Source organism: Artemia sp. Qi Xiang Cuo, chromosome 5 (assembly GCF_049724085.1).
Source record: "Artemia sp. Qi Xiang Cuo chromosome 5, ASM4972408v1, whole genome shotgun sequence".
NCBI classification, from domain to species: domain Eukaryota; kingdom Metazoa; phylum Arthropoda; class Branchiopoda; order Anostraca; family Artemiidae; genus Artemia; species Artemia sp. Qi Xiang Cuo.
In genome coordinates this window covers 19506560-19528626 of record NC_142798.1, presented here as the reverse complement: position 1 = coordinate 19528626, position 22067 = coordinate 19506560, and the positions used below count along the sequence as shown (strand labels likewise).

General features: G+C 35.4%; 1 protein-coding gene across 2 annotated transcripts in view; it reads right to left on the bottom strand.

Moving 5' to 3' along the window:
- Positions 1-22067, bottom strand: part of LOC148951923 (maternal embryonic leucine zipper kinase-like) — a 208035-nt gene that overhangs the window by 131093 nt on the left and 54875 nt on the right. For both annotated transcript variants that reach the window (XM_089089398.1, XM_089089397.1), the window contains exons 5-9: positions 18264-18370; positions 15515-15682; positions 10221-10416; positions 7736-7921; positions 3623-3781 (exon numbers count right to left, since the gene is read on the bottom strand). In XM_089089398.1, the coding sequence (XP_088945524.1) occupies positions 3623-3781; positions 7736-7921; positions 10221-10416; positions 15515-15682; positions 18264-18370 (816 nt within the window). The remainder of the gene's footprint in view (positions 1-3622; positions 3782-7735; positions 7922-10220; positions 10417-15514; positions 15683-18263; positions 18371-22067) is intronic.

The following is a 22067-nucleotide window of genomic DNA, read 5'->3' as shown; positions in this document are numbered from 1 at the left end:
TTCGATTATTTCTAACTTTCAGTTTTATTATTTAGATAAAGATCAGTTCTATCTTTTGATATTTGAGGTTTCTTTAGCCATAATAGACACCAGATGACAGGGTTAAGCGTCCTGATTTACACAGCTATAGACTGACTCATTATCAAACCTTAATTTTTTAGCATCTTATGTATTTACTTACCTTTTCTGTTTTAGCGCTATTTTATTTCAGTTGAACATATATTTGAAGAATTTGGAATTTCAGGGGTTTTGCTTTATTTGCAAAACTAATTAGTCCATGGCTGTTTATTTAAAAAATGAAGGTCATTAAATAAGATATAGTGCCACACTACCTTCACAATTTGTAGCGTTTAAATTAAGAAGTCCATTTTTTGTTTTCAGTAAACACTAGAAGAAAAAAAAAATTGCTGAATCTTTTTATGTCCAAGTTTTACTAAATAAAAAAAAATCTCACGAAGTATCTAAACAGTGCTTGCTTTGTTTTCTCCACTTAGATTGTTCAACGTTTTTTATTGTTTTTATTTTGTCTTCAAACAGAACTGGGTCAAGGTAAGTATTAAAAGTGGAAGTAGGTATATTAGAATAATTGTCAAGTACACACCTCACGCATAGAGCAAGGTCACCTTTTCAAAAATAAGATTACACCATCCCATTATTTCTATTTTTTTCCTGACTGGAGATAAGAATAATTAAAAAATTAGAATAAAGAACCAAAAATAATCACAAGGGGAGGGGGCAATAAAGCTTGAAAAGTGCTCACGGTGTAGTTCTATTCCTCTTCAGGAAAATACTCATCTTATAGTCGTTTTACAAATTCAAGTTTAAGTCAATTCTCATTTCGTAGTTATTGTCCATTCTAACACAAAATCAGGTTTCTCAAACCTAAACCTATATTTGGAATTCAGGTATTCAGCAGAATTTTACCTAAGATTATCCAAAAATGTCCGTCTTAAAAAAAAAAAAAAAAAAAAAAAAAAAAAAAAAATGCAAGGACATTTCTTGGGTTCTGACGAGCAAATTCAACTGAAAATGCGCTGAAGTCATTCAGCTTATTTATCAACAAATCAATCCACCTAAGACTTGTGCCAGCTACAATCACACGTGCCCCCCACAGCCCTCAGTGCAAGAGTTGTAAGTTAGGCCCTGGGGGCATATAAGGTTCGAATAGAAAGCATTCTCTTAGAAACTTCAAAAAGGGCTCATTCGATTGGAAACTGAAAGGGCTAGGGCCGTTTTTAATAGCCGAAAGTGATTGGAGGGTAACTAACCCCCCTATTACGCCCAATCTCACTCGATATTAAAAAGTGATCGACAGTATGGGTCATTGAATTCTACAAAGTAAATTAGAACACATCGGAGTTAGAGGAGAGGCAGTCAAATGATTCCAGTTCTACCTTACCCATTGGCACATATACAATGTATATGCGCTAATGGGTAAGGTTATTATTCACAGGAGGAAATAGACTTAGACGTGTCAGAGGGATCGATATTAGGTGCACTGTTCATGTGAATGTTGGTCTAGTTGATATTGATGTGATGACCTAAGTTATTTCTTGTTGACGTGAATGACCTAAGTTATGTTTTGACACAAATTTCAAGCGGTGCTGTAAATATGCTGCAGTGAAGGCACTACAAATAATGACAACGACTTTGACAAGCAAGACGAAGATAGAAAGATCCCGAGAAACAGAATATCGAGTCTATGGCTAGTATCAAGACAAGAAAAGACGACAATCACCGACGGAAATTTTGCCGGCATAAAAAGTAGGCCTCTTTAGCGCCGAAAACAGAAATAATCTAAGAATTGGCGCCCATAAGCTGAATTTTACGGGGGGGGGCTTACCTAGTCTAATCAGAACTTCCAATGCTGTATAATAGAAATATCAAAACAAAAATATAAAATATAAGGCAGCATCATTCAGCCCAGGGGGGAGGGGAGGCTGGAGCCCCCCCTCTGCCCCCCATATGGGCGCCCAGGAATCTAAGACATAACCAATTAAAAGAGAAAATGGATAACATCAAATTTTTTTTTTAATAAAACCAAGATATATACATACAATTTGAGCATCTCTTATGAACGAGCAAAAGCAAGTAGATAAAAAAAAGGCCACTTCGGCCTACCATGGCTTTCTAAGGCTCATACTATAATGGCCTCCTGAGACTCAGGCATGGAAAAACTTCAAGAATATGTAGAGATTGCCGTGGAAAAAATCTAGTCTGAGTAAATGAAAACCAGTTTGGAATAAATGAAGACAAATCGCGTGTTCTTTTCTTTTCAAGGATTGGAATTTTTCGTCCAGAAATGACTGGAATTACGACTTCTACGGTAACGATCAGGCGGCCAGAAACGGGTTTTGTGAAGTATCTAGGAGTACTCCAGGACAATAACCTCTCCTTTCTACACCGCGTACAGGCTTTAGAACTGAAATACTCTCGTCATCATCAAGGAACAGAAGCACGTATTTCCTCAAAAATCCTTCATCTACTTTAAAATGAACCTCTGAAACCTCACCTGCAGTATTGTCGCATAATTTGGTATTCAACTTCAACTTTCGTTACCCCTGAAAAGACTTGAGTAAATCCGGAAGCATGCACTGAAACTACGGGAAATGTATGTGACTATCTCTCCCTTAATTCGCTGCACAGTTTACGGGCCGTGTTACGTCTACCGTGGACAGTTTACGTTTTTAAGCTCTTTTTTGGGTTACTTCCACCTCCTTTCCACAATCTGTTCTGGTTGATACTTGAAAAACATGACCGAAACACGCAGACTGCTTTTGACCTTCAGATAACACGAACTTCTAATATTTTGATTTTGTGTTCTGATTTTTCCCCGGATGTGAATGTGTTTTGTGAAATATGTGAATGTGAATGCGTGAAGAGTGTGGAACATACTTCCACAATAGGTGAGATGTAGCAACTAACTTGGGGCTTTCAAAAATAATTTGAGTTCGACGATGTTTTAGATTAATCTTTTTTTATCTTGAATATCAACCTTTATTACTTTAATTAGGTAAGGTGGTTGTATATCTCTGAAAGAAGGGAGGGAGCCTAATGTAAAGGCTATTTGATTATATTTAACTGAGGAGGCTTGTGGTTGTGTCAAAGAGTGAAGTGGGAGCCGTACTATTGTGAAGTGGGAGTCGAGCTAGCGAAGAATTTTTATGTTATGGGTCAAACGTGCTTTTTGTCACAAAGCAGTGTATTTTAAGTTTATTTATTTCCTTTTTTGATTTAAAGAAAAACCGATTGACGAATGAAAACTTCTCAAATCCCAAGGTTTCTCAGTGTCATAATGGCACCAAAGTAATTTAGTTCCATTGTCCTTTTATTGCTTTTTCATTTCAACTTGCCACCACTCTACTACCTCTCTTGCTGGTAGTTTATAATAGCATTACAGCCATGTTAAATTATTAAGGCTCATCACCTTACTAGTTCAACATTTTCTTTGCCTAAAATAATAATAAATTGGCACTTCACCAAAACAAGTTGAGAAAAGACATACTGTTTTTTTTCTATTTTATCTATTACTGAATTATTATTTTATTTATTACAGATGAAAGTCGAAATATGTAAAAATATCTGGGTAAAAAGAACGTAATTATACATGAAGCACACTTACCTTTAGATTCTTTACTTGGGGAGCTTATTTTGGGTCTCCTCGGTGTTGGAGCACAAGGAGCGGTAAAATGGTCATTTTCTTTATCGTCTAGAGGACGTTTTTTACCGGTGACCTGAGCAGGTCCGTCTTTCACATCAACATTCCAAGAAGCTTCTTTTCCTGCAATGAAAAAGGATAAATCAAAGTGAAGAGTAAAAACAAATTGCAAGTTCTCTCAACCAATATACTATTTTATTTAGCACTTTATAGACTTATTAAAATGGTCGGATTTACAACTAGCATCAACCTCTCTATTCCTAAAAGAATAACTATGGTAAAAAAAACTTGAAATTAATCCATATAAAATCAAAAATAAAACGTGAAAAAAAAAAAAAAAAAAAAAAAAAAAAAAAAACGAAAGGAAAACGTGAAAATAAAACTTTGAAATAACTCTGTTAATTTTTTTTAAATGACATAGCAGTGAGCATTAGGTAAGTATAACCGATCCCAAAGTTACAATTAGGATTACCACTTTCATACAGGAGTACCACCACATACAATTAGGAGTACCCCTTTTATACAGGGTACCACATACAACTAGGAGTACCACTTTCACACAGGAGTACCACAATTAGGACTACCACCACATTCACTTAGGAGTACCACTTTACTACAGGAGTACCACAATTAGGACTACCACATCATACAATAAGGAGTACCACTTTCATACAGGAGTACCAGAATTAGGAGTACTACCACATACAATTATGAGCACCACTTTCAAAACGATTATAAAAAATAGTAGACCTAACTACGGTTATTTTCTAATCGTTTTCGGACCGTATCTTTAACTAAACTTCTGAACCCAAAATCTTTTTGAGCTTTTTTTTTACATCACCATAATTTAGATCTCTTACAAACTCATCAATATTTAGTATACAATAGCCTTTCCCCATTATTGCGTCTTTACCTTACCTTTCTGTATCTCAACATGCATTACTGTTTACAGTTTATAAGTAGAAAATTCTTATTTAGCTTCTGCTTTTAAGAGATTAAGCTACTTGCTGATAGAAGCCTTAGACAGATTAAGTACTACAAATTCATTACTAGGATGGAATTCATTTTTTAATGATAAATTTAAATATTTCTTGAATTTTCTGTTTTAGTTGCGTGAAATATTAATTTGTCTTCAGCGTCAATAAAAACGACATATTGGATATCAATTCAATTTGGCAGCAGTTAGCAAATCCAAATTTCGTACTTTTATAAGGACCCAGTCCAATCTGGTAGATACTGTTGCACAAATTGTTCAGCAGCTGGGACACACGGGTCTAGTCCATGGCGTAACGACACTTGTTTACTATCTTCACGTCCTAGTTTCGGCCCTACGACGACTGGGTTCGAAACCTTGGCCCCTTGTTGCCAAGCAGAGATAAATCCATTGAGCAGCCTCAGGTTTGACCCATGAATGGTGGTTGCTGTAAGACTCTAAAGCTCCTTGGTACCGAAGCTCTAATTTCTGCTTGTTTTAGGAATATTGTCTAATGTAAGCGAATTTTGACTTTGTTTAGAGGTTGTTCTTGTTAGAGGTTTAGAGGTGTTTGATAGAAGTTTATTTAAACTTGCTCTTCACTTTTCTCAGAAAAACTAATGTCTTTTTTTTAAATTTAATTAAACGAAAGAAAGCATTGACACAAATTTGATTGTCAGCTGTATTACATATTAAAGCATTGAAATAAAATTGATTGTTACAAATATCTTACTGCCGAAAGAAAGAATTCCTGATTGCTGAGTAGCATAAATTATCGTAATTAGAGTTCAACCCAAATTCACCTTTGTCTCTATTAAAAGCCATGTTCTTGAATGAAATTTTCTTAATTTCAATGGTTTTCTGAAAATTTAGCTTTAATCAAAGAGACATTATCGAACAAGATAATATGGTCCGGAAAATCAAAATATGTTCCGATAGAGCTGAAGTGAAATCTTCAAATTTGGAATTTTGCTTTAAATCCGACGAAATAGAGTCTTGATACAGTAGTAATCTCATTTCCAAATTCTGGTTAGTACGTCCTACATATAAGTTCCGCAAGTACTTGGGATCTGATAGACCCCGCTTTGTTTCCCCAATGAAGTTCGATCCTTCCCAGAGTTTAGAAAACTACTCAGAGTATTATTACTCTTTAAAGCTACCTTTAAACCATAACTTTGCAAAATTCTTTTAAGTTTTTCACTTAGCTCTGGGACATATGGTAAAGAACAAAAAATATCCTCCTCCTGAGTTATCTCCAAGACTTCCTTAGAAATCTCAAGAAACTTTTTCTTCTTTTTGAAAAAGTCTGGTCAATTCCATCATGGATACATGTTACTTATTAGTTTTTTTTTTATAAAAGACAACTCCTCAAAAAATTTCAGAGAGCAAATACTAAACATACGGTGAGTTAATGAAATGATCAAACCAATTTTTGAGCGTGACCAGAGCTAAAAGACAAAAATCTATTGTTATTAGTCGATATTCTGTAAGTTTTGAAGACCAGACTATTATCATTTTTTAAAAGAAGAACATCAAGAAAGGGAAATTTCCCATCCTTTTCTAATTCACCAGTAAAATTTAAATTATCCCCGAAAATGTAAGATATGCCAAAAAGCCTGTTAATGCCTCCTCCAATAATTCCATACTAAAATTCTGTCATCCATATAATGTTCCAAAAAATTGTATTTTAGGAAGTACCAATCTAACGTATCTACGAATCTAATTCGTAGAACGATTCGTAAAACATAGTACGAATCTAAAGTCCCAAAAAATTTTATTTTAAGAAGTACGAATCTAACGTAATTGTTTTTAAAAGCAAAATACCAAGCCTGAAGATTTCACTTCAGCTCTATCGGAAAATATTTTTGATTTTCCGTACCATCTTATCTTGTTCGATAATGTCTCTTTGATTTCTAGGGACGGGGGTTCAAACAAAATATTCGGAAAGCCATTGAAATTAAGAAATTTTTATTCAAGAACATGGCTTTAAATAGAAACATAGGTGAATTTGGGTTGAACTCTATTTATGATAATTTATTAACGTCAGATGAATTTGGTTCATTTAACCCAATGATATTAACTTCTGTCCAATTATTAGTTCAAATAGTGCAGACGAACCGGAACCAGGAAGGTCAGGGAGACTCGCTTCCGATATTACTTTGAAAAAAATAAGGTTATTAAACAATACGCAGTTATTTTATTTTGTATAAAAATTACTGTTTTTAATTGTTTTATTTTAGTATTTCTACTGATGACGGTTACTGCACATGTAACCGAAATATCGAGTATTTTGTGCGAAATTTATCACTCTCTATTAAAAGGGTTTATTCCTATTTAAACTTTTATTTATCGTCATGGAAAGGCAGTGTGGTATTCGAAATTGTCTAATAGCTAATATTGAAATTGAATTTGTCTTTTTTTTTTACTTTGTTTTCAAGACCTTATTCTTAATTTTGCCTCCCGTTCTTAGTCTAACGCCTACTAAAATTATAGGCAGTTTTTTTTTTATTCTGATTCTTTATGTAAAATCTTCAGTCATAACTTCTTTTTTTTTAACTTTAGACTCAAATACTTTTTGCTCCACAAGCCTAACTAAAGGAAGAATGAAGCAAATTATTGGTTTCTTGAATCAAGATGGACAGGTCAAATCTTAACTATTTCCTAGACCCCAGAGCTTGTATAAAATCTTGTGACTGAAAAGTTTTTCGCTCACTTTACTGGTTTAAAATTTCAAACCAAGGACTTAAGAGTCAATTAGCCTTTAGTTAGGTTTTAAATTCGTCTTTCTAGAGATAAAGAATAGTATGATTAGCTTTTGAAGATATATCACAGATGTAAGCTAGTCAAATCGAAATAAGACAAAAGGCGAAAAAAAAAAAAAAATTAGAAAACCAACGAGGGTGATTTCAGTCTTCTTTCACTAGCCAAAAATCTCTCTCGTTTGGTTTTCTTGATTTTTTTCTTTTATTATTGATTTTTTTTTGTGTCGACCGTCGTGTATAGCACGCTTTTTACAATGAAATTACAGGAAATTGGTCTATCTTTTTCTATTAAATTTTAATAACTGACAGAGATAAAAAATAAAGAAGAAATAAAGAGTCTACCTAGGGTTTCAGATATTGATTCTTCTTCATTAGCTTGTCCCATAGTTAAAAGTTCACAATCTTCAAGGCCTCCTTCTAAAGAGGTATGCAATCCACGAGGAGAATGCTGTATTGCACGTATTGGACTAGCAACCGCAGAATATTCATTCATAAGACACCGCTTTGTTGATTGTGCCACAGGGGTAACTGGGGAAGAAATAAGTTACTTTAGAAAAAAGAAACACTAGTTCAAGCAAACATAAAGGCAGAAAGACAGCAACAAACAAAATTGACAGAAACTTCTAATTTCGAAATATAACATTCAACAGTTCCTAGAATTGTCACCGCTTTCGAGAGGTCATGTATTTCAGTGACCACATCCTTCAGTTCTATCATATATTCTTTTCTTTTAGAGGAAATATGCAGCATTTGTTTAGAAACATCCAAGTTTTGACACCAGGACATATTTTCAAATTATGATTTTTTAAAATAGCAAAGCTTGTGGCATTGAAACTACAAGCAAACTAGTTAATAGTTGTTCAATAGGCGTTCTGTGATTATTATTTTTCCCAAGAGGAGATTTATACAATACTTACACATATAACATGTGCCACATCTTCCGACCGCTATGGGAAGAAGAACACTATTTCACCTAAAAAGCTACCTTGTTCAGCGACATGTTGACCAGATGTTAAGCTTCATTGATTCTTTTTGTTTCCAAGGGTTTCAAAGCCAAAAACATGCTAATCGAAATAATAGGGCCTACGGGTTGGATGGGCGGGAGGGTGTTACTCAACTCCAGAGGCATATATAAGAAGGAGTTTTCAAAGCCTGTCCCTGACAGACTTCTTTTGCTTCGAAAATTTGCTGCTCCTGAAATAAATTTCTGTATACGAATTTTCTTTACTCAATACTGTAGTGCCTTTCAACACATCCAATATTAGTTTCAATATTAGTTAGGTAAATAAATGTAATAAAAATTCTTTCATTTTCTTACAGGAATTACTAAAGCTTATTGCACTTAGAATTAAAAATCTTAGAATTTTTAAAATTTATCCCTGGTTTTCCTATGCTTCTAATATGGTTTGATTACATTTTCCTTTTCACTTGAGATTTTGTCGTTTATAATAACAACTCATACTACGCAACGATTTCCAAACGAACAACGTTAGCTGCAACAGACTTTGAGCTGTGATTATTTTCATATTGGAAATTCATATTACGATCAATACTTTTTTAAATTGGTGTATTTGAATGCTCAAGCTTTCAATAAGAAGTTAGAATGCTTAATCACATGAACATAATAAAGCATCTTCGAGCATTTCAAGTGATTTACAGTATAACCCATTAAACAGTAGAACTGAAAAGCAAACATTCAACAAAATAGAAGAGGTCCTTTTCTCATATGTCCAAATATGGGGGGGGGGGTAAATATTCTTGAGGCGGGAAGCAGAACCACGGAAAATGATAATCATAATGTCTTTTTAGCCCACTGCACAATAAATGTAAAAAAATCACAAACAAAAGAGCAAAAAATCGATCAAAAAAATATTCACTGATAATTTTTGTCAGGCAGAAACGTCACAATTACGTTAGCGTCATAAAACGTTAATGTAATTTAACGTCAAGATTTTCAAAATTTCTGAGGAGGTTCATCGAACCGATCTCAGGTAGGAATATTCACCATCCCCTGATGAGTGAATTCATACCATTTCCTAGTGCTAATCCTAGACAGCAAACCAAGCATAATATTAGTTTTAAAGATTTGCAGTTCGTAATTTAAAATCGGATAATTTCAAAAATAGAATCATTTAAAAGAAAAGCAGAATCATTTACATAATAAGGAAATCAGGGACCCCCCCCCCCGAAAAAAAAGAAAACCGACATTACTATTAATATTTTTGCCAAAATTTTTTCGTTTAAATTTTCGCTTTGCGTAGCCTATAGACGTGTTTTACATACTGGCCCACTATACTCAAGAGTTTTGTAGGCAAACTCAAACAATAAAATCGAAGGAAAAATAGGTTATTCTAATCAAATGATTGACCTAATAAAATCTAGTCAATGAAATGGTTTTTTTCTGCTCATAACAGGCACCCATTTACGAAATTAGATAGCGTATATTTCATTTTAAAATTTTTATTTATACTGCTTGAAACTTGCGTATTTAGTTTGCCACCGCCATAAAAAACTTTAATTTTATCAAAAACAATATTTACTCCAAAACTCCCTATTTAAAATTTTCTTTTACGTAGCCTATACAAAATAGAACACTACAGATATGGTTTTCAAAGACAAGTAGCAAAGGGCTCTACAAAATACAAAAATACCACGACACAAAATGTACCTTTATAAGCAGCAATTTCAGTTCTTTCCAGAGGTCTTTCAGACGATTTTGAAGGTCCAAAGTCCTAATCTAAGTTTAAACTCTAGTTTTATTTATAATTTAAAGACATTTAGCTATTGTAGAAATATTAGTAAGTGGCAAGACAAAATTCAAAAATACCAGGATCAGGAAGAGACGTGGCACTTCGTCGAAGGAGTCGAACTGTGCGTCCTCTTTCCTTTTGGTTTGATAATATCCAATAGGTGGCAGTAACATAATCATATTTCCAAGAGGATACAGCAGCGCGCATTTCCTTTCTTGTTAGCCCGTGACAAAGTGCCATCTCTGTAATACATTCCTCGTCCAATTCTTGAGCCTAAAATAAACGATAGTAGCTTTAAAGATTAGTTATGCCTTTTAAAAAAACAATTCAGATTAGCAAATTACGGGATTTTTACTACTACTAACTAGCGACTCATCGCAGCACCAAGCCGCCTGAGGCCAACACTGCTACGCACGCTCCTCCTCCACCCCAATCTATTCAAAGCCTCCCTTTTTAGACCCGCCCACGAAGTTCCCATTTCCTTTAAATCTTTCTTTATGATGTCCTCCCACCCCAGACGGGGATGGCCTGCTTTCCCTTTAGCCCTAGACGGTTGGCCGAAAAGAACAATCTTCGGCAATCTGTCATCCTTCATCCACACAACGTGCCCTAGCCACCTCAACCTTTCTTTCCTTATAGCCCTAGAAAGCGGTATTGAACCACATTTTTCGTATAGCCTATTGTTTGAAATACGGTCAGTCAGCCGGGTACCCAGAACAATCCTTAAGCAATTTCTCTGGAAAACATCTAGCAAATCTTCATCCGCTTTTCGGAGCGTCCATGCTTCAGAGCCATATTTGACCACTGTCATCACTGTAGCTTCTAAGATTCTAATCTTGGTTTGGAGACCTATCTTCCTATTCTTCCAGACTTTTTTCAACTGTAAAAATACCCTGAGCCTTTTCTATTTTATTTTTAACATCTTCACTGATCCCACCGTCTTTACTAATAATGCTACCAGGGTAAGTGAAGCTGTCCACCTGATCAATCTTTTCATTACTCAACGTCACCTTTTAATCTTCACTTATTTCTAGCCTTTGTGACTTAGTCTTCTTAACATTAATTTTCAAACCAATTCTAGCACCCTGAACTCGCAAAACCTCTAAAACTTCATTAATTTTGCCCACACTTTCATCTAGGATGCTTAAATCATCAGCATAATCCAAGTCCAGGAGACATTTTCCTCCCCATTTGATTCCGTGGTCTCCCATTGCCTTTCCTGTGCTCCTTAAAACAAAGTCCATCAAAATAATACTTGAATTAAAATAGGACTTAGTAAAGCATAGAACAAAATAGTACTTAGTTAGGAGTAAAACTTAGTAAAAACGTAATGCTACAAAGAATTTGTAAATGTTTAATGAAAAGAAAATTTTTAAAAAAAAAAAAAAAAAAAAACAAGAAAATTTTTCCAGCCAGTGAAAAAATACAAAAAAAAATAAAATGCAAATATTTCGGTTGAGACCTCTGCTCAACCGTCCTCAGCACAAAAAAGGAAGTAATAAGTAAAAATACAGATAAAAGTCCACAAGACAAACTAAACATGACCTTATAAAAACTTTAAAACCAAAGAGGTCGTCTCCAAGTAACAGTGAAAGGACAAAAAAAAAAAAAACTTTTAATGGCTATTCTAACATGGGAATTTACTTTATATAACGTTTTGTTGAACATTAATGGCTTGGTTTTTGTGAAAACCAAAAATAAGAATATTCGGAATTAATTAGTTTGTTGTCAATTGGGCTTAGATAAGTTTCTCCAGTATCATAGGCAGCACGATAGCACAGCCTAAGTAAAAAGTGAAGTGGCTTCCATGCATTATTTATTATTTTTCCCTAGACCATTTCGTACAGAAGGAGTTTTCGTAAAACTTCGGAGGGGCCTCATTCGACTGGAAATTGAAAGTTCTAGTAGCCTTTCTAAGAGTCAAAAGTGAATGGAGGGCAAAAAACTATCCACCACCCTTTATTGATGCCCCCTACTCAACACTGATCAAAATCTCAAGAGGGTCATTTTGTTCAAAACAGTCGAAAGATTCAATAAGTTTGCTCCTGGGGATGACATGATAATCCACAGCCACTGGGGCAAATGTATTAAATATGTAATTTAAGCATTGTTTACATATAGTATTTATTATTGAGAATGGAGGGGAATGTTTGATCCTGGCTTTGTCTAAAAAGGCAACGAGTATTAAGGCGAAGAAAAGGGGGGGGGCTAAACCAAAAGAAATATGTGCATCCAGGTGGTCAAGAGGAACTATCTGCGATATCTCAGGAACAGCCAAAGGAGTTAACTTGGAACTTTCAGGGAATTTTCGGGAAATACTAAACTAAATCAAAAGGCACTATGTGCATTCAGGTTGTCGAAGAAGCGTTTCTGCAAGATACGCATTATGCTGAAATTTTCAGGTAATGTTGAGCAGGATTTCGAACTAAATCAAAATAAAGCCAACACCTCCCAGACATTCTAAAGACCAGAACCTAAATTACGCTTTACTGAATACTAAGTAAATTCTAAAAGTTATCTCTTTTATAAAGTTAATAAACCCAGAATTACTGGGACTCTCAGGAATGAATGTCAATACAAATACTAGAACCCAACCTTCCAATATTCAAATAGGAATTCCTCTGGTTGTCGCGCTAGGTTAAATATGTATGTATTAGTTCGTTCTTAAAGGAGCCAACTGATGGATTTGTTGAGAGAATCTCCGAAGGATGACCGTTCCAGGATGACGGAGAGTGTCTTACAAACCTGTTTGCCAACCAAGGCTCAAGCAAAAAAGTAGTGAAGCTGCCAATTGAGACAAAAATTATATCACAAGTATAAAGAATAAAGGGTAAAGATCTTCCAGAGGCATTGATGGCGTATAGGGCGCTGAATTGACGTTTCAGGTGACGGCTTTTTTTTACGAAAGACGTAGCAAGTGTGTCACCCAGCCATACGTCAGAGGGAACCAAACCCGGTCTCCGTATTGCCAAACAGAGGGTCAACCCACTTTGCTACCACAAAGCATATTAAAAGACCTTAATAAAAAATCTCATCAAGACTTGTTTAAAACTTGCATATTGCCCAAATAGTATATACAAAATATTTTGCATTGAAAAAAATGAAGCCTGGAACAGCTGTTTTTGCGAAAAGAAGGAATTGTCTACGTTCTCATTCAGATTTCATTCAGACTGTAACAAAGAGATGCGTGTCTCATGATAGTCAACTGGCTGGGTCAACGCTATACGTCAGATCCACGTTATGTATCATAATGTGTCTATCTGTTGCTGTAAATGTAACATACAGATGCATGCGTCATTATAGTCCAGTGGCCGTGTCCACGCTCTCCGTCATATCCACGTTTTATATCACATTGTGTCCATCTGTTGCTGCATATGTAACTAACGGATGTGTGCGTTATGATAGTCATATGACTGAAATTAGAAATATTTTTTACTGAACTGTAGGAAAACGAACCGTAACAACTTGTGTTTTTTTTTTTTTTTTTTTTTATCACTACAGGCAAATGAGAAAATGGGAACTTTCAGAAGAAATGGGGATCTGTGAAATAACTTACTTACTTACGGCTCTTGCCAGGACGCCGTACAGAACAATGAGGCCAGGCACCTCCAGGTTGACGTATCACTTGCCAGGCTCACGGCTTCTTCCACTGAGATGTGGTTTTGGGCAAGGAGTTTGCTGCCTTTATTTTTCCACCTAGTAGGGGATGTCCTCTGCGAAGTTTCCAGCCGTGCAGAGTGGGCTTAAAGTCAAACATAACCCGTGATGGTGCGTCAAGTGGCTGACGAACGAGGTGGGAGCACCAGCAAACAGTACGCTGGGCAAGCTGCGTCTAGAAAGGAACGTACGACAGGCGTTGCGAAGTACGTGACAGGAGGGTCTGGTTGGTAACAAAGTCAGTTCAGAGAAGACCCTCTATTCTTCAAAGATGTTCGGTCTGCGCGACATCGACGGTATGGAGGACAGATTTTATGGCTGGCCACGTCTCTGCTCCATATGTGAGATAAACTATTTGATATCTAATGCCGGTTTCTACGGACTTGATAACAGATAACTTGATAATCGATAGCAGATTTGTCAAAAGTTACAGAGCCAATGCTGAATATAAATAGATTTCGTCTACAAGGATTTCTTGCGTCATCTACGACAAAATATATTAAGACCAATTCAACCATGAATCTGCTCCTTATCTCCTTGTTTTCAAATAAATTCACTGTTTTACATTTGCATTTACATTTAAATAGAATAGACTTCATTGGGTAGTTTGTTGTTTTTTGCCGCATGAGTTATGCTTGAGCCGTTTTGTGTCAGAAAATAAATATGTCGGAAAACAGATCACACCTGGAAAGAATAGATTCAATCCACAAGCATGTATTGAAAACTAAAGGAAATGTAGAAGACTATCTCTCATTTGGGTCGTTTTACCCTTCTACCCTTACCCTTCTGCTTAGTGAATGCTGCAGCTGAAGACCTCCTTTTGAAATCGCAGAGAAATCTCACTACGCACAAAGCACTACGCACAAAGCACCGAGTCTACGAAGCCATGGTATCCTCTATTCTTCTCTACCAGCGTGAAAATCGATCTTCAAAAGCAGCGGAAGTGTCGAAACTTGAACATAAACGATCACAAATGACTACGATTTATACCAGGCATTAGCCTTTTAAACAGAGTCTGGAACGACGAAGTTAGGAGAAGATATGGGAATTGCCTACTTGTCTATGATCATGTCAGAATGAGGGTCCGATTTGGTTTGGCCACGCTACGCTGGGATCAGAAGAGCACATAAGCAAAAATACCTTCCACTTCCAGCTTGGAAGAAGAAAGCAGGACAGAAGAAAACGTGGCTCGCAGCAGTCGAGTCCGACCTTGAGCCTATTGGGGACTTCCGGAAATTTAGGCAACGTTGGAATCGTCACTGGCTTGAGATCATTGAGCCCCCCCCCCCCCCCCGTGAGCGAAATCTCTGGAAAAAGGCACGTCGCCTTCTGCTAGGCACCACGATGAGTCTAAATGCGGCTTGAATTTGCAACAAGTATAAGTAAGATAGTACATACTTAGTCTGTGTTTTCAAGTTCTTTCAGAGGTTGCTCTAATCTCTTTCCTGCAATCTAATTTGATTGATATCTGAACAAAATAATCGAAATATGCGATGTACTTTTGACCTTCGGCTGAGACGAACTCCACAGTGCATTCTTATTTTTCCCCAGACATGGCATGAGAAACATGCTTCCACAACAGCTGAGATGAAGGAGCTCCCTTGGGTTTTTCAAAATAATTTAAAGAAATGTCTATAATTGATGGATTACGCTTGAGTCGTTTTGTGTCAGAAAAGAAAACACAATTGTGTAAAACAAAGGCAGGGAAAAATACCTTATAACTTGATTTCCAGTAAACGTCTTGCTTTCCAGTCTCATAAAGCCATGGATGCTTCAAAAGATCATTGACAGAAATTCTTTTAGCAGGATCTACTTGCAGCATTGTATTCAGCAATTCAACCGTTTTGGCTGACAACCAAGAGGGAATATCATATTCTCCAGACTAAAAATGTAAAAAATACATATAAAGTGAATATAGTTATACATAAAGAACACAATAAACAAAAACAAAAATTAAGGTGGGACAAATCTAATGGCGTCGAACTAAAATTTTTTATGTTTATAAAGATTGTTTGACTTACAGTCCCCTAAAAGCAGGAAGTACAATACCATTGTAAAGTACACGTGCTAGACATTTTTAAAGTTTTCAATTTATATACAAAAAAATATCGACATCTAATATTTCATGCCCAACCATTGGTCTACCTGCATCAAAAAAAAACTTGTCAGGCACTACAACAAATTTGTCAAAAATCTGAACCATATACTGCCATTTTCAAATTACATTACCAAGAATTGCAACAAATTACTGTTCTAAAACAGGAAAAGCAAACAGCGTTGATTTCTCACGAAAATAAACTTTAAGTAATTCATCATATACAGTCATAATAATCAAGTCTTGTAAGGAAAGAAACGAGTTCAGCAGAAGTTATTTAGAATTTACGCTGCAGAATTTACGCTGATTTTCCCTATAAAAACAATCAAATGTCACAGTCTTCCGCGAAAGTACTAAATGCTTGCAGAATCGTATTGCACCTAGGGAAATTTTTGCGTTGGGTTTAGTTTCATCAGATCTTAGAAAATTCGTAATCAAATCAAGTAATATTTGTCCTTTTGATTTTCAGTTCAACTGTAACATGCTTTCAAAGAAAACCAGAACTCTACAGTTCCAAAACCAATCGTGACGAAATAGGAGAAAATTCAACTTTTAATGCATACAAAAAATTTGCCGAGCGTACAATACAATTTCACAAAAAGGGCAGTGCATTCGGATTATAGAGCGAAATTTACAACGCAATTGCAAAAAATACATCTGGCACAAATTCGACGAAAATTTGCACAATCACAAAATTTTCATTTTCAATTTTCCAGTTAATTGTCATTTGCTTTTAGAGGCAAGAAGTCCCAGTTCTTCGAGGCCAGGGTTCGACTCCTTGTGTCACCGATCATTTCGTCTGTGGCAGGGGTCAGTGACCTGACTCTGTAAGATCAGTCAGAGTCAACGAATCTGGGGATGGTAAAAAAAGAAGGATGGGCGAAACAGGAAGTTGACTGGCCTCCCCATTGTACTTCCTGTTTGAGTATGTAGAGTTCCTAAGACTTGCTCTGCAGAATATTTAGTAGGGCTGTGGAGTTGAATATAAGGCATAACCGAATCCAACTATAGACGTTATCAATATATCGACTTCAACTCTAACTCCATTCAGCAAAAAATTACTAAAACTCTGACTCCGGCTCCACATCGCTGTTTTAAAGCTTCATTTAACTATATCTTATAAGTTATAACTGACTCCGACTCCAACTCCAGCCATTTTCAATATACCGACTCCATTCACAAAGTCCTGACTCCGACTCCACAGCGCTGTTTTAAAGCTTCATTTAACTATATTTTATAAGTTATAACAGACTCCGACTCCAACTCCAGACATTTTCAATGTACCGACTTCAATCACCAAAAATTTACTAAAACCAGGACTCCAACTCCACAGCGCTGTTTTGAAGCTTCATTTAACTATATTTCACAAGTTATTACCGACTCCGCCTACAGACATTTTTAGTATACCGACTCCTACTCCGATTCCATTCTCAGCAAAAAAATTACAAAAACTCCAACTCTACAGCCCTGATATTTAGTAGATGCTGCTTTATTTAACGGGATACTTTGTTTAATAATGGTTATCAAATCAAGTTCATAAAAGCCAATAAACATAAACTTCAATAAAGCCCAATAAACATAGACTTGTGTGCCAGTGTTACAAAGTATATATGGAACTGGATTTTTTTTTTTTTGCTCCCAATAAACACAGACTTCAATAAAGTTCAATAAACGAAGACTTGTGTGCAAGTGGTATAGGATATATGTGGAGTTCAATCTTTTTTATTGTCATTAAACACAGACTTCCATTAAGTTCCATAAACACAGACTTTTGCAAGAGTGTTACAGGGTAAATTCAGAGTTGGATATCTTTTATTGCTATCAAATACAGACTTCAAACGAACTTGAAAATCTGAGAAGACGATTTTCACTAAAAGAGAGTCTACTGAAGGTTATTTAATTTTATACTTCGACTTTATAACAGATTAGCATTACATCTTCTTATCATATAAGCAGTGTTTTCATCGCCTACAGCAACGATCTTTACGCTACAACCACTTTTCGAATATCTTCTTCCATCCGACTTCATAAATTGTTACCAGGTTAAAACTTTTAGTGACAAATGAGCAATATGCAAAGTATTTGTCGAGTTTTAGCTATGCTGCCCCAACCTTTTTAACTGTCTCATTAGCCCAGGATTTAAAGGGAGTACAGTATAGCCAATGATTTTTTTTTTAGTGACCACAAAATGCCCGAAGAAGTTACTTCAAAAAACCATGCCTATTCCTCTTATTTGTTTCAAAACAGAGAGCATAGGATTAAAGTGTAAAGTGGAACAATTAATAAAAATTAATTTTATTAGCATTAAAACATTTATTTAAAATAATAAATTAAAACAATAAAAAAGCAATGAATAGAAACGACTTACTTGTATTTTCCTATAAAGGCTTCCAATGTTTTCATCGTCAAAGGGTAAAAATCCGCAAAGTAAAGCATACAACAAGACACCCATGCTCCACACATCAGCTTCAGCACCTAATTAATAAGAAAAGAAGAAATGCAAAAATTAAAAAGAATTGACACTCAAGCACTAAATTTTACCTTTCAAAACTGCATAAGCTGAAAGCAACTAAAATTTAACTTTGAAAACTGCATAAGCTGAAAGCAAATTTCTCGTTTCCATTCTATTTCTAGTACAAAAAAGGAAAAGAAGAAATATAAGCTTCAAATAAGACTTATAGCCTCTGTATTCAGTTTTCCAATCAAAATCTTCTTTTTTTCTGATCTGAGCTTTTAGATCTTTTTGATTAACTATGGTCGAAAAAATTCTTTACAATGCATGGCGGAGCACTATTTTTTTCCAAGGCTATAGCTGCCACAAATAATGTATCCTTGATCAAACATCGTCTAATGTAAGCCATCCAAAGAGAACAATTGAACGAAAAAGTTTGCGCCCTCTTAAAATATAAAAAATATAAATAAATAAGTAATAGAAAAAAAAAAATTAGTTTCCCTCCAATGGTAGCACCATTTAAAAAAGGACCACATTCACTGATATAATATGGTAAGCTCCAAGCATCAAAATTGCCTGAAAACATTTTCAAACGATACAATCTAGCAAACTTTAATTGTTTTACGTTGCTTAACAAACTCATCTTCTTCTTCTGTTTCAACAAATGCGGGCTTTTCAGTCGAGACTATTCAGCCCTTTTGCTTTTAACTCACTCTGTGAGTTGAATGAACTATCACAAGTGGTTGCTCCTTATTTAACTTGAATCAGATTAGATATCTTGCAGTAAATCTTTTGATTCTAGGAGTTGAAATATCAGAGGATAAACATTGAGTTCTGTACTCTGTGAGAAGGTATGGTCAGCTAGACTATTAGCTGATAGTGGAATTTGTGGTGTTTGAAGCACTTTAACAGTTTACATTGCAATGCACGCTATGCAGACGTCAAAATATTATATCCAAATAGGCAATGGTCAACTGTCTCCTTATTTATATTGCAATGTCTGTAAAGAGGGGCTGAAGGAATTGATCCACTTGGATTAGAAAACTGATACGAAAACGTCTGAAAATATTACCCATTTGAGCCTGACCGAATTCTGTGGTAAATTTTAGAAGGGTGCTTATTGGGATGGGGGATAAATTTGGTTTATTCATATTTAACTATACCTCTGATAATCTCCAGCGATATATGTCTCTAATGGAGATTGGTCTCACACTTGGCTGGTCATTGTTTAGATATTTTTTTGCAATTTCATTAGCCCGATGGTTACCAGTTATACCAGAGTGGCTTGGAACATACTACAGGTATGTTCTCATGTATCTTGAAGCAAGAGTATCAACATTACTAAGACAATATAATGTGTCTATATCCATCTTATACTGAGAACCTGAATACGGTAGCTCTAGACTTGACTGAAAAAGAGTCAGGATATACAATAATATTTTGTAGATAGGAATCGAAGGTAGATTATTCTTAAGGTGCTCTAAAGCCATGATTATGGCATTTAACTTTACAGACATTATGGACACATTATCATACATTCTCTCACCCATTGCAATATTGAGGGATGGAAGATAGCTTCACTTGCTAACTTCCCATTCATTTTGGACCCATCAATACAAATTGGGAAATGGTTTTCATATGTAATTGTTTTGAATTCAGTAAATTTATTCTGAATGAAAGCAATGGGGGTAAGTTCTTTAGTCCACTTTAAGAAATTAGTATTTATTGCGGGGATTGACCATCTTCAGGGGGGAGGAAGTAAGTGCAATATACTTTGCTGGCCCTGGAAGTTTCTTCTGAGCACTGGCAAATTCGTTTGCATCGCCTCTATACATGGATGGATTTCTTAACTAGTTATGCAGACTGTGTGAGCTATTGACTTTAGTTTTTGTCAGATAATTTATTAGAAGAAATCTTCGTTTTTCATTTATTGTTGATAATCCACTCTAAGTAAGCAGAAACTTAGTACTTTCAATTTTGTGTGTTTTCAATTTCCGCATCTGGGTGTTTGCACAAGCAACATAAACACTGAGTCCAAACTCAAATTTGGGTCTTATACGTGATTTATAAAATTGGAGTAAAGCTTTCTCATTGCAACCCCAGGGTGTGGATAGTAGTATTTTTATATCTGATTTTCCTAGAGCATTTTTTTTATTGTATTTGTGATGTAAAGGTCAAAATTGAGTTTTTGGTCAAGTATAAGACCTAGGTAATTTATTTGATTATCCTTTGGAATGATTTATGCCATATTAAATATTATTTCAAGTTCCTAATACACTTTTACTTCCCAATAATTCTAGTACGCATAAACACATACATAAATTACATAGTAAGTAACACCACAGAATACGTGAATGAGCCGCTAGTGACCCAACAAAATTTCATAGTGTAAACTACCGACAAAGCATTGGGCCGAACTTAAACAATGAGTAAGAAAAAACCTCCAACTACTTATAGTTTCCCACTATTTCTAGAGACCCACAATACATTGACTGTGCCTTTCACTTGAACAACGTAAACAACGTAAAGAGCACAGTTTGAAACTGGCAATCATGATTTTTACCCTGTGAACTATCTTCGCAAGGGTGAAATGAGTATATATTTATTTACTTTCACTGAGGATTTCACTGAGATCAGAGTGATAATTGGCTATTCCTGGGTTAATGACTGATCATGGGACTTAGTCAAGCAGCCCTTGACTGAATTCTTATCAGTTTATTACGGATTAGACTAGACTTACTCATCATCCAATCTTAGACTTGAACATACTTTTTAAGCGTTCAAATTTTATAGCCACTCTAATTCCAAAGAAGCGCTACAAATTCGTTTCATTTTTATTAGAGTTCCTATTTAGCGTTCAAAGTAAAAACTAAGAAAGACAGAGAAATGACAAAATAGGGCACACACAAATAGAATAAAAATCTTCATGCAAGAACAGGTTCATAAAGCACCGACCTAAGCGATGACAGCCTTAATTAGTCAAACAAATTTTACAAGGAACGTGCTACAGGATTAAAATAGAACAGGGAAAGAAAGAAAGAAAAAGAAAGGAAGGGAAAAAGAGAGAGAAAACTTTCTAAAAACTCTTGGCGAGTTCTCCTTTTTATTCTGTCGTTACACTTTTTGTTATTGCTTGGGTTTAATGCTGTTTTAATACTCATCTCCGAGTAACTCTCAACCTCTCCAAAACCTAAAGTTACCTCAAGAGCCAAGAGTTCAAAACCGTTGGAAGGAGAAAACAAATTTCTCATTGACGAGTATCGCTTGAAGTAACAGGCTTACTGACAGAGGGCATTTTAAGTAGCCACATAAATCATGAAAGTGATGAAAAATATGTCAATTGAAAGTGAAAACGAAAAAAATTGAAAAAAGACAATTTGAAAATAACACTCCGTTATCGCTATCACCGAATCTGTTTTCCACTATTGCCATAGTCAAAAACTCTCGAACCAAATATCCTACCTGCAATCGAAAGGATTTTATGAACTGACCCATTATTATTTTATTGAATGTTTTACCGAAAAACGTAAAAATCCCAATAAAATCATTAAAATCGACGTAAACTGTATGACTATTTTCAGCGACTGGCCCAAAGAGTATGGGTAACTTACAGGAGTGGGACCTGGCGAATAAGTGTCGGTAAAAAAAACCTCAATGCCATCCAGCGTCTGACGACACTTGCCATTTTTTCCAGTGTAAGAATAAGAATAATTAATTTAA